The sequence below is a fragment of the Alosa alosa genome, chromosome 12 (assembly GCF_017589495.1).
Source record: "Alosa alosa isolate M-15738 ecotype Scorff River chromosome 12, AALO_Geno_1.1, whole genome shotgun sequence".
NCBI lineage: Eukaryota > Metazoa > Chordata > Actinopteri > Clupeiformes > Clupeidae > Alosa > Alosa alosa.
In genome coordinates this window covers 18140756-18153482 of record NC_063200.1, presented here as the reverse complement: position 1 = coordinate 18153482, position 12727 = coordinate 18140756, and the positions used below count along the sequence as shown (strand labels likewise).

General features: G+C 47.0%; 1 protein-coding gene across 1 annotated transcript in view; it reads right to left on the bottom strand.

The window, feature by feature from the left end:
- Positions 1-11745, bottom strand: part of zswim6 (zinc finger, SWIM-type containing 6) — a 58500-nt gene extending 46755 nt beyond the window's left edge. Inside the window, 1 exon segment of the mRNA XM_048258707.1 lies at positions 11245-11745. Within this exon segment, the coding sequence (XP_048114664.1) occupies positions 11245-11671 (427 nt within the window). The 5' untranslated portion in view covers positions 11672-11745.
- Between the last annotated feature and the right edge of the window lie 982 nt (positions 11746-12727).

Here is a 12727-nt window from a genome sequence, read left to right as displayed (position 1 = left end):
CACACACACACACACACACACACACACACTTCCTGGCTAGTTGCCAGCATTGTAGACAATTAGCAGCCTAACATCACAAAGAAGCACAAACAAACAGAAGATCTCTAAATGACACAGCTTCAGAAAGACAACACAGTCATATAACACACACATGAATCTATACAAAGAGACAGTGTAGACTTGGCCCTTCACTCTGGAGTGGTGTGTGTGTGTGTGTGTGGTTTTGGGTGTGTGGTTTTGGGGGCATTCCTTTGTCTGTTTCACCTATGGGTAGATCCAGCTTGAACCAGTAGCACATCCTGAATGTTGATAAAGAGAGTAGGGGACCTTGATAAGGCCAGGAGCAGAGGTTGGGATTGGGGTTGGGGTGGGGATGAGCGGACCCTGGCACTTCCTGCTGATGGAGCCCTGGGTGTCATTTGAGAGCACAAACACAAACAGATCCATCACCCTTGCGCTGAGCGAGGGAGACAGGCAACGCGAGGCGAGCGCGGCCTGATGGGCCAACCTCTCCGGAGGCCTTCACGTACGCGCCCGCCCCCTCCCCGTCAAACACAGAGACCAGGGGCTGGGGTAAGTGAGACAGACAGAAAGGCAGACAGACAGACAGACATGCCTTAAAGACAAGAAACCCAGACGCAGGGACATCTCAGAGACCACATCTGGGACATATAAACGACTAGACACAAGACATCGGGGGTGGGGGGGTCCGAGTCAACGCAGGCATAAGGACACCTTGGAGAGTATGTCTGGAATAGATGAATGTCTTGAATTGAGACGCACAGACAGTGAGTCAGATAAAACGAGAAGAATTCAGATATGTTAGGGTAAGAGCCATAGACAGAGGAGACAGTTCCTCCTTATAAACCCTATTGGTTGTCCAGGTAGTCTATCAGCAAGACAGGTGAACATAAAAACACTATAGATAGCACACCAATGCGCACAAAAGGTAAGAAAGGACTCCTGGTGTGAAAATTCAAAGAGATGTCATTACATTTCACACAATGTCATGGCAGACCGCGGTTTGATGATGGACTAAATTTATGTGACAAACGACAGCACAACATCAAAGGTGTAATGTAGGCAGTAAATAAATCCAATTGCTTGAAGGGGGATACAGATATGAGCATTTCCTAAATAACCGTGAGTCATAGAGACAACCACACTTATGGAGCACACACAGACGGTCTGTGTCACATGACCTGAGACTACTGATCAAAGATGGATGCTCTTCTATGTGCATTTAGTTTGAGTAACAAAGAGCACAAGTTTGCAATATGTTGGCATAACAGACTGTAGATAGCATACTGCTCTTATAGAAGTATTAGGCCTAATATGTATCAGTAATTTTAACATTTACACAGTCATGCTGTGATTTATGTCATCTTTATTATTAAAAAATAATAATATATCATTGTGCCGACTTAAGCACTGACAGTACACTAAGATTATCTTAAGAGGTGTTTTCCATACAGATGCTGTACTGCACATTGTACTGTAGGCTATATTCTGCATAATGAACAGTACTTCCTGTTGAAGGAGCATAAGTTGCAGGGTGGGGGCTAAAGCAGCTCTTGTACTACATGTGCCAATGTGCAAATTTCAAGCTATCCCAGCTACAGTCTGAAACCACTCTAATATTCAACGCTGCAGTTCAATAATGAAAAAACGTTTAGTCTTTCATTCTCTTACTCTCTTCCTCCCTTCTTCCTCCCGTCTTTCTCTCTCTCTCTCCCCCTCACCCCCACTCTCATTTCAAAAAGGCAAAGCCCTCATTCTAGCGCGAGTGATTCATCACGCTACCTTGCATATCCAATTTCTATTCATCGTGCAATGACTGTTAGTGTATGCCGGGAGAGGTGGGGGCCCTTTTCACTGGGCATGGATGGAATTATGATCATTACCACCCCCACCACCACCACCACCACACACACACACACACACACACACACACATCCCTCCCTCCTGTTCTCCTCCCCCAATCCCTCCCTCCTTCCATCCATCCATCCATCCATTCGCGGCCGCCGCCAATACCCGCTCCCTCTTCACACTGAATTAACCACACCGGCCCGCTGCTACACCCCTAAATGTCATTTAAGGCGGATTCTCCTTTAGGGGCAAGGCTGCATGCAGAGGTCTCCTCAATCCATTAGTCACGCTCACACCACCATATATCCTGATCGGTTCCTGGGGTTTCACTGGTGAATCGACACACTTGTTCGCTCACTCTCTCTCTCCTTCCTGCCCTCCCTGCTTGCCTGTCTGTCTGTCTGTCTGTCTGTCTGTCTGTCTGTCTGCCTTACGCCACGCCCCCACCGCCCATCAGCACGCCCACTCGCCCACCCTTCTTGTCAGGTAAATAAAAATGATTAGGGCTCTGTTGATACGATAGCCGCACATAAAACACTGATGAGATGAGACCCAGAGAAACAAGCTGCGCAAGCAGCTTTCTCACTCCCACCCCAACACCCCCTTTCATAACTGTTCATTAAACAAACTGGTTTGGTTGCAAAACTGGTCGAGTCCTAACGTGAGGTTGGTCATAAAAGGATGAACTGCTTGTGTTATTATGGAATGCAGTTATAATGCTCATTGTGCTTGTATTCAGTGAGAGAATGGCTCTACGGGAACGCCTAAACTTAAATCACTTGAATGACTTGTTTTTATATATCCATTTGATTATTTGGGTTATTTACTAACAATAACTTTGAGGCATAAATAACAAAACTGGGTACAGAAAGTACTACAATCCAGGACTCATTCTAGCAAAGCACACTTTTTCTGAAAGGTGAGGGGTTATTGTTTGGACTATTGACCCCACTCGCTATAAAAGTCGATGACCGCGAATGTAGGATGGGGTGTACACTGTACAGTATGGGTTAGATGGTAGAACTGCCCCCCACCTTCCTCTCCTCTCCCCTCCCCTCCTCTTCCAGCTTGTCTGGTTCTCGCGGAGACAGTTAATGACACGTCACAGGAGCATCCCGAGGACATGGGAGTGGATCCACACGCACCACACCGCAACACTAACACCGGGGGCGGAGGAGGCCCGCAGGGCGGATACAGACCTGTATGAGCCTGTGTGTGTGTGTGTGTGTGTGTGTGTGTGTGTGTGTGTATATATATATATATGTGTAGTCTGGGGGACAGGGCATTGTTTGCTTAAGGACAGGACGTGTGTGAGGGTGTGTGTGTGTGTGTATGTAGACTGAATAATAGGCACCTAATGAGACGTCCCTCCACTGAAGCCTAGCGTCGAGAAGTGGGAAGTGGGTAGGGGGTTGGGTGGGGTTGGGTGGGGTCAGTGGGTTATTACTCATTAGTGTGACGCACGGAGACTGAAGTGTTGAGTAAAGCAGACTGGCGGTTTGCTGGAAAGCCACTTGTGAAACTCAATCCAGCGACCGAATCCCCAGGGGGTTGAATGTATGCATGCATACATCTGTATGGTGTGTGAGTAGTGGCTGTGTCTTTGTGTGTGTCTACGTCTATATTTATGTAGGTATCTGTGTCTGAGAGTGTGTGTCATAGAGAGAGAGAGAGAAAGAGAGCGAATTAATGCGCGTGTGTGTGTGTGTGTGTGTGTGTGTGCACACATACACATGAATGTGTGTTTAGTATGGGGGTGCAAAGCAGGAAGTGGTGGATAAACCATGACCCCGGTTACGTTCTGAAAATGATCGCCCCGTGTCACAGCGGAGCACGGCACAGCTGCTCCGACGCACAACTGCCGCGGGGTTAACCGCGCTTGAGAACAAAGAGAAGAAAAACAAGACCAGGAAGCAAGCCCTCCAATGCTACCGCTAACAGCTAGCACATGTAGGCAGCAGCTAAAAGTCTCATTAGCCTGACAAAGACAACCGTACCAAGCCTTTCCCCTCTTGAGTGGAGGCTTGGGACAGCTCTACAGTTTGCTGTGGACTGAGTCTCTTCTAATGCTTTCATTGCGGTTGATCGTCTTTTCTTTAGATACTTTTTCAAAGGACTTTGATGAGTTAAAAGTCTGATATAAGCACCTGAGCACGTATACGTGGGATTCCTTATGGAAAAAGCTGTGAAGAACATTAGTCTTTTGAAAAAGAAAAAACAAACTCCCAAGAACTAAATCTTTACCCAGATACACTCCAAATTCCTGATCTGTGCTCATCTTATCCCAGGAAAGGCACACACATAGGCTTCAGTGTACTGCATCGCACCAAATCAACCCCCCTAAGACCGCTCCAGACCTCCTTATGAGCAATACTTATCTATTAATGTGAGCGTTAAGGCCTCATCCATCACCCTAGCAGTCCCCAGGCCTTGCTAGCGAGTCCCAAATAATGAGGATTGATTACCTTTTCAACCTCCTCAAACGCTGCGACTTGCAGAGTACGGAGCAGGTGGGGGTGGGGGGACAAAACGGATTTGCAGCGATCCCAAACCTGCGCTTCTCAATCTACCCCCCTTGAACATGCATCCACCTCACCCCACCCCACCCAAGCCAAGCCCCCCCCAACTGCGCGCCTCATTTCTCTGAGCATATGGAAGCAGAACGAGCCAGCGGACATGCGCGGCGTTCTTGCGTTTCGGAAACGTTTCTGTTGCCCATTCCACTGTGGGGCACTCCTGCCTTGTGCGTCACGGCGCACTGGGGCGCCCCAAAACAATCCACCCGAAAACCCCAGACGCTGCCAGCACGCGTGCCCATGCCGGCACGGGGCGGGCACTGGTAACTCCTCGCCATTTGGGCCGATGATGCAGGCGCTTTACGGGGGTTGCCTTTTTATAGTGCCCAATAACACACAATCCTGCCGAGCAGCCTGATGCCTGGTCGCTGACTGCCAGAGAAAAGTCGGACTGCCAGAGATGGAAAATCTGTGCCGTCCACAGCCCCCACTGGAGCTAGGTAAGCCTGCCTGCCTGGCAACCCTACCCCCACCTGGCTCACGGCGCAACCCCCCCCCACCCCCCCCCGGTACCCTCGGTGAAGGTTAATGGCGTTGGGAGACGAGGCGGCATACAGATCAGCTCAAGATGGATGGAGAGTCTGATGAAAACAATCCCGCAGGTCTGGAGTCCAGAGATTAACTAAATATTAACTAAGAAAAACACACACACACACACACACACACACACATACATACATACAACTGTTAGCCCTAAGAGCAATTAAAGTTCCTCTTTCTCTGGCTTAAAAACACACACACACACAAATTACACATTGCCACCTGAAAACAAATTAGGCTCATCTTGTTGTCCTCTGGTCGTCCAATACGAGGGTATGAGAATAAATAGGCTTTCCAGTCGGAGGGGAAGGAGAAACTAGAGACTAAAAAGTGCAGGTACCTTTACACTTCTCTCGGGCTCTTTTCCTCTCGTGTGTTTAAAACACATTTTTAAGGGCAGATGGCAAAGATCCCTTTCCTGTGTAGAAATGGAATTCGGCTACATTCCACGAACCGTCTGACACGGGGCTGGAAAATATCTCGCTAGAGCTCTGAGGTTCGGAGGAACAACGGTGACAAGAAAGGACTAATCTCCTCTTAGCTGAGAACCACTGTCTGAGCACATCCAAACTATATCAACTGCCATATATCCACCTATATATTTACTTTTCCCAAAATGCAGAAATCATGCTATAACAAAGCTTGTCTGGGGTCTTTTAACAGACATGTTCTTTTCATGTTCACTGAAAATAAGGGTGTGATTTTGAAAAAAACCTGTTTTTTGCATGGTTTGCCTGGTGTCTGCCTTGCACCACGAGAATGATTCTGAATATTTGCAAAACGCATTGATCCACCAGAAACTGCAGACGAGATATCCAGGATTAATCGGCGTATAAATCGTGTGGGGGGCTCTGGACCCATGTGTGCTGACACAGCCTTCAGGCACACACACACACACACACACACGGATCAAACGAGCTCACTGCACACTGGCCAGTGGCCATGGGTTGATGGCCTCCACTTCCTCTTGTTCACAGCCAAACATTAAAAATGCTGTATCAATGGCAAAATAACAGTGTGCTTAGTGGGGGGGTGATGCAGAGATCATTCTAGAACATTCATGGTAGCCTGCTCCAACTGACGAAGTGGATAATGAACTTAACACTTTTTACAAGGCTTTTTTGCTGAAAAGGATAACTAAGTTTGTCGGAGCCGTGTATGAACAGGCTGACTAACTACACAGGCTAGTAAGTTGTGCTAAAAGTTAATTTTAAACCAGGTTTGACTGCAAGCAAGGACAAGCCTTCTGGGACATCTATGAACACCCATCACAGCAGGTCAACTGCAGTCATAGCAATTGGCAATGGTTGGCAATGTCATTTGAGGCGCCACATAAATCATGTGAAGGATTTGAAAAGGGTGAGGCCTTTATTTTAATGTTCCATAATGGCAATAGTCACACCTAACAACCAATCACTGAAGCACCAACATTGCTTCACAAAAGGAGGAACATCTAGGTGGTTTCAAAAAAGAGTTTGGACCCCACTAACCATGGCTGAGAAAACATGAAGGCCTACGTGTTTATGACTACACATGATTCACAAGTTCTTCCATTTTGAAACTGTTTTCAACTATTTTCAAAATGTTTTCAACTGCTTTTCAATTGAAAAAGCAATGGAGCCAGCTGTGGCGACATCTCCAGTAATGGCAGTTAAAAGAAGCTGTCCATATTGTCTATATCTGTGGTGACATCAAGACAGAGGTTAATTACAGAGCGACATCGGTCTGCAAGCACGGCTGTGTGCTGCTGTCGGATGCCAGGCTGTGGCTACAGAAGACGAGGCTCAGTTCTTCATTTCAGCAATGCCCTCTAGCTCTGCGCCAGGGTACTGGATGGCACTCGAGCATCTGAATGTGGGCAGGCCTGGCCAGTTGCATTCCAGTCAATCAGAGCCCCCATCTAATCTTCCCTTTCTGTTCCAAACAGGGCCCTACCCCGAAACACAAGACTCATTTCACACATTCAGACAACAAAAATGAACTCAGAGAACACATCTGCATTTTAGGCTAACTACCAGGCAGGCACAGGAAGCTAAAATGCCAGATGTAGAAAAATCAAAGCATAAAACGATAATGGATAGACTATGTACCCGTAGAATTAACAAAACAATAACCGACACAACAGGCATCTAGAAAAGGAAAAGGCTTCTCAGATCAGTCTGGACCTTCTGGCACTCATATGGGAAATCTCTCGGCCACTGATCTGTGGACAGGCTGGAACTAATCAGCGGCATGTTTGCAGCAGATTTACTCACGAAAAGTTGTATCATCTGAGGGGGTATAAATAAATTGGCAAAACTAGTTGTTTTGTCCCGTGAACACCACCATACAGTTCATGGTCTGCAGCCAGGCAGTATTTGTGTGTTATTTGTTTCAGATGTGTTATCTCATCTGGCTGCTATATGTTATGGCCGTGAGGCCTGGGTCCTACTTTGCACTAACAGAAAAGCATGTTGCTTCTTAGAAACGTCCAATAGAACATCTAAGAGCATTCAGGGCTGTGCGTTTTAAATGGACATTGTCTTCTCTCGCCAGGCCTTTTATTGGAGGGGGAAACTGTTTGGGCATGACACCCTCCCATTGAGCCCAAACTCACACCAGCTCTCACACCCCCCCTCCCTCTCTCGCTCTCCCCTTGCAGCTGCGAGTGGATTGCACTTTAGTCTGCGTAGGGATCAAAGCCCGCTCCAGAGGGCCTAGATTTCGATATATGGTGCAACTTGAGCAGCCCTCTGATGCACAGGGAACCAGCCAGGGCCCTGCCTCTAAGAATCCGAGCTCTTAGTTTTATTTTGATCGTGAGTGTGCGCGCGTGCACACACACAGGAATGTGACAGAACATCGCAGTGTTATTAAATCCTCTGAAACAGAAATGGCAATGGGAGAGCTATTTTGTCAGAAAGTAATTCACTCAGCATGGCGCTATGGGGGTAGGGACACTGTGTGTGTGTGTGTGTTTTTGTGTTAGATCCACCCCCAAACTCACCACACACACAAACTAGAAGGATGTGAACTGAGGTGCAACCTGTGGGAGGTATTGTTAAGAGGATATGTGATCAAATGATCCATCACACACACACACACACACACACACACACACACACCTCAGACTAGCCTTGCGACAGGTCAAGCAAAGGTTAGCTAAAAGGATGCATGACAAGAGTCTACTACCTCCAGATTGAATGACCATGCGTCGCAGCACCTGAAGATGGTTTGCCAATCTGCGTGCCAGCTGGGGAGGGGGAGGGGAGGGGGAGGGTCGAACTCAAGGCCCAGTTTCACAGGAGAGACTGCAACTCTGTGAGCAAACTGATGGTCGCATTCCTGTCCCCGTGGCACAGCACACTGACTCAAAAGCAACATGCTCATGCAAAATGTAAGTTCCACATCTTAAATTCTGCACTTGTGTGTATGTCCGAAAAAACAGCCGAGACAGAGGGAGACCCAGATGCGTCTCTTGAGCCGCCTGATGGGGGGCTGGCTGGTTTGCTTATGCTTTACCAGTCACGCACACCAGAATTATGCACCAACCTCTGGCCACAGCGACAGCAATATCAAGTCAAACCGAAGCTTTCAGAGGAAAATGAACCAGCAAACAACCACAAAAAACCCCACTCATCTCTAGTATCTTTTTAGTGGAACAGACTTGGATAAACTAATTAGCAGATAGTTTGCATAAATCAGTGGGGGTCCCTAGACAAATGACAGTCAGTGCTTAAATATGATGGGATGTGTCAACATGACCTTAAATTAATATACAACGTGACCCCTGACCTTTGGCCTAATTGACCAACAGCAGACAAAACTGGCACAAATGCTGAGTGATGATGTGGTTGAATCAGTGGGTGGAAGGAATGAACTTGACCCTGTTAGCCCAGGCAAACTTGCACATGACATAATGATTTACATAAAACGAAGGAAGACACAGCTTTTTCTTACATACAATAGAGTTTTAAGAGTGTGTGTGTGTATGTCTCTTTGCGTGTGTGCATCTGTGCGTGTGTGACAAGAAGTCATTAGGGTTCTGCCTATGTGACAATGAAAAGGTGCTGCTGTCATTATAAAATTAGCCTCAATAAACATCAGCAAGGGTTGTCGCGACATGAACACAATTGTGTCCGAATAAATGACAAGGATTTGATGCTGTGTTATTAGAGCACAAACAATGACAAAGCCCTGCCTACTGCTGTGACGACGACAAAATAATCCAAATCTGTAGGGGTAGTCCATCTGCCTACGTGACTAGTCAGTCTCTCCTACAAAAACACAGTCTTTGTATATTTAATTCCATTTTTGTTTGCTTTAACCAGCCAACAGAACGGAAAGAGAAAATACATGAAGTATGTCCCTACATTTCAGTGACTAACCATATGCCTCAGTCAGCAGCACACTAACTACCCAAGAGCCTTTGCACGGAGTGTGTGTACCTAACTGTCCCCCTCAGCTTAGCTAAGAGCTGCCCCCTGTGCCAGAAGATTGCATCTTTTATTTATCATTTCTTGGCTTTATTTTTGCTGCAAATTCCAGACCAGGATGCAATCAGCCAAGACTCCCTCCCCTGTCACTCCCCATTCCCTGGCCTGTGGGATCAAGCGGCTCACCCTCCTCTTCTCCCCCCAAAAACGGAGAGGGGAGAAAACAACCCTCTGCTCTCTCTCTCATAAAAAAACTGTACACATTCCACCTGAACCGACTGCTCGGTCTTTGATGTATGATGAAACCGCCCTGTCAAACACTGTCAGGAACAGCTGCATAGAAACGCCAGATAAAGATGCAGAGGCCCGGTCGGCACCATTGTGAGCCGAACCCCCATTCTGGGACCAAGAGAAGGGCACACTGCCCAGATGAAGCACTGCTGATCCAACAACCCTTGGAGGAGGGGGGAATGGTCATGCAGAAAATTACGTTTGCAGATTGCATTACAATTCAAATTAACCATAGAGAGTAATGAGATTAAAATCCTGAACCGCCTCCAAGGGCGGAGAGCTGCGATTGGGAAACTAATTGCAGGAACTCTAAACAAAGGTGGCGAGAATGCTAATACAGATTTCAGGTATGAAACGGTTGAACACGACTTCATTTCTGTTTATGGGTGGGTGTATGATGTGGTGTGATCAGACGTTTGAAGGACACTTTCATGCGGTGTGAATTCAAATCACGTTCCGACAAAAGAGCATTTCTGAAGCAAATTAGCTGCCTGGAAATATCGCAAATGATCGGGTTCCATTAAAAATAGAGGATCTGCAGCTTTAAACTGCCGGTCCTCCCACCCCTTTCCAAATCTCTTCTATTTAACAAGCAGTGAAAAGAAATAAAAAGGCGCTTTTGTTTGCCTTCCTTTTGGAGGGTGACAGAAAGCTGAAAAGACACAAATGAACATGAAAATGGGAACAAAGTACCAGGCTCTCAATGGGAATGCCTGACGGCTATTTGATATGCGCACTCGCTAAATAAAACCGAAATACTGGGCGGTTGAGTCCGAAACAAAAATAGCAACCAGGCCATAATAAATAAACAACAGCTCTAAATGTTAAATTAATTGTTAGTCGAAATTCTGGTGGAAAAGCACAGATTTTTACTGGCGTTCCTCTGGCTCATTGCTGGAACAGCAGAGGGACGTTTGCTACGCCAATAACCTCCCCCCATGCGTTTCACTTCGAAAAATAAACACAACAGACAAGCGACCCAAATTGTCCTTCTATCAAATCCTAACCTATATAAAGCAGTCGAATTGCTAGCGTCTCAGGTTGGCGGTGACGGTGGAAACAAACAGAATATTGTTTGAAAACCACAGAGGGTAGTCAGCCATTTATGTCTACTTCCGTGATGTTTTTTTCCCCTATGTGAGACGGTGCAAAAATGTATCGTCGACAAATCTCACTACACATCTGCAACACAATATAAACGTGTGTGGACATTTAACGATGTTTGGGGGGGAATATATTGAGAAAATATTGTAATACAAGGCATAAATTCCGTGTAGTCAGCGAGCCTCGCGTTGGGCTATGTAGCGCTTGGGTGATTTAAAAGCCCGTAGTGTGAGAGTGTGTATGTGTGTGCGTGCATGTGTGTGTGTTGTGCCCTTTGTCGCTTCATTCCTCCCCCTTTGTTCATGGCAAACCCAAATGACTTCCTCCACATACACTGTTTTCTGCTTAAATGTTGACGATTGTACAGCGCCAATTAATTGTTAAGATCTGGTCGAATAATCCCAGGCGAGTATTTTGAACATTTTATCTCTCTGGATCCACACACTCACCGACTTGCAATACGTTGTCCACACAGCCACTCTCCAGTAGAGCGATGCCCCGGCGGAAAGGCAACCGTGTCTCGTCGCTGTTCTCACCGCTTGCCCCAGTCTCATCTCCGCCTGTATTGAACGAAGAGTACATGCAGATCTCACGTTCGCTCCTGGGGAAAGACCAGTAGACGATCCGTCTTTGAACAGGTTCTGGGATCCTTTCGAAACGCTCCTCCACCCTTTGAAACGGCCACTTCTCTGCTACTTTCCTTGCCGCGATGTCCAACAGAGATTCCGGGCTCTGGGTCTTGCTGGATCCCCCTTGGCCAGCGCCAGGACCGCCACATACTGTTCCACCGGCCCGTTGGCCTTGTCTGCATGCTGTGTTGTACCCGGGTCGGCAGCAGAGCCGTTTAGCTGGGGGCTGCTGAACGCGCTCCGCCATGATCGCACTGCTTTAGCAGCACCAGCGGAAGTCGCCGTAGCATATAAACGGGATCAGGAAGGGAAAGAGGTTCCACTCAGATCGATTGTCTGCCGTCTTTGGGCAATTTCTCCTTATTTGGTGAAGTGGGCGGTCGCTTGGAGTGTTGTCAACTTCTCTGTGTGGACAAATGAAGAAAGGGGCGGGTGTTGTTGTCGGGGGTTGTGCTAAATAAGGAATGGAAGGCGGAATTCCTGCTCGTCGGCAAATCCTTTCTGAAGCCAACACGATTTGAATAGGGGGGTTCTGAGAGGGTTGTGTGAATCCTGTGTTTTCCTAGGCTACAGTCAGTCTGTGAAAAATAACATATATCAGCTAACATACCCTACACCAACCCCAGCCTGGATACAATTAGCCTAATGATTAGACTACAGCGGCAACTGGAGCGCAGCGTATTAAGTATAAAGCCAGGGTAGGGTGGAGCTGCTGGCGGGGAAATTGACACAGGCATTCCGATCCCCCACCCCCAATCCCTTGCTTCAAGGCGGTCTCAAGCCGGGAGAGTTAACACCCTTCGTGACGCTTTGTTGTGAGAAGGATGTGGGTTGGCTTGGGATGTCCTAGCACGCAACTTTACCTTTAAACCCTTGTTCCATTTTTGGAGGCCGTACGTGACGTCAGGTCTATCCCGCCCCAAAACAAAGGAAATGTAACTTAGAGGTTCGTGTTTTGAGACGTGACTTTAGACCCACACTGTAGGCTTAAACTATATGTCAGGCACGACGTTGTGAAATACTCTGTTTACACTGCATATAATTTGTTAATGTATGAAGCGTCTTACAGAAAAACATCATAAACATAGCCTGCTATACTAAGCACTAGGCAGGCTAGCTGTCCTCCTACAAGCCATTTGTTATACAAAATGTTGTGAACAGCCTGTGTGTGTATGACAAGTCTTTATTGTAGGCTACCTCGAGTTGTAATTGCAGTTTCAAACATCAAGTTCTGTAGTGGTGCCTTCTGTCCCTGGTCAATAGTTCAGTCTTTTCCATCCATTTAATTTTTTGAAGTCTACCC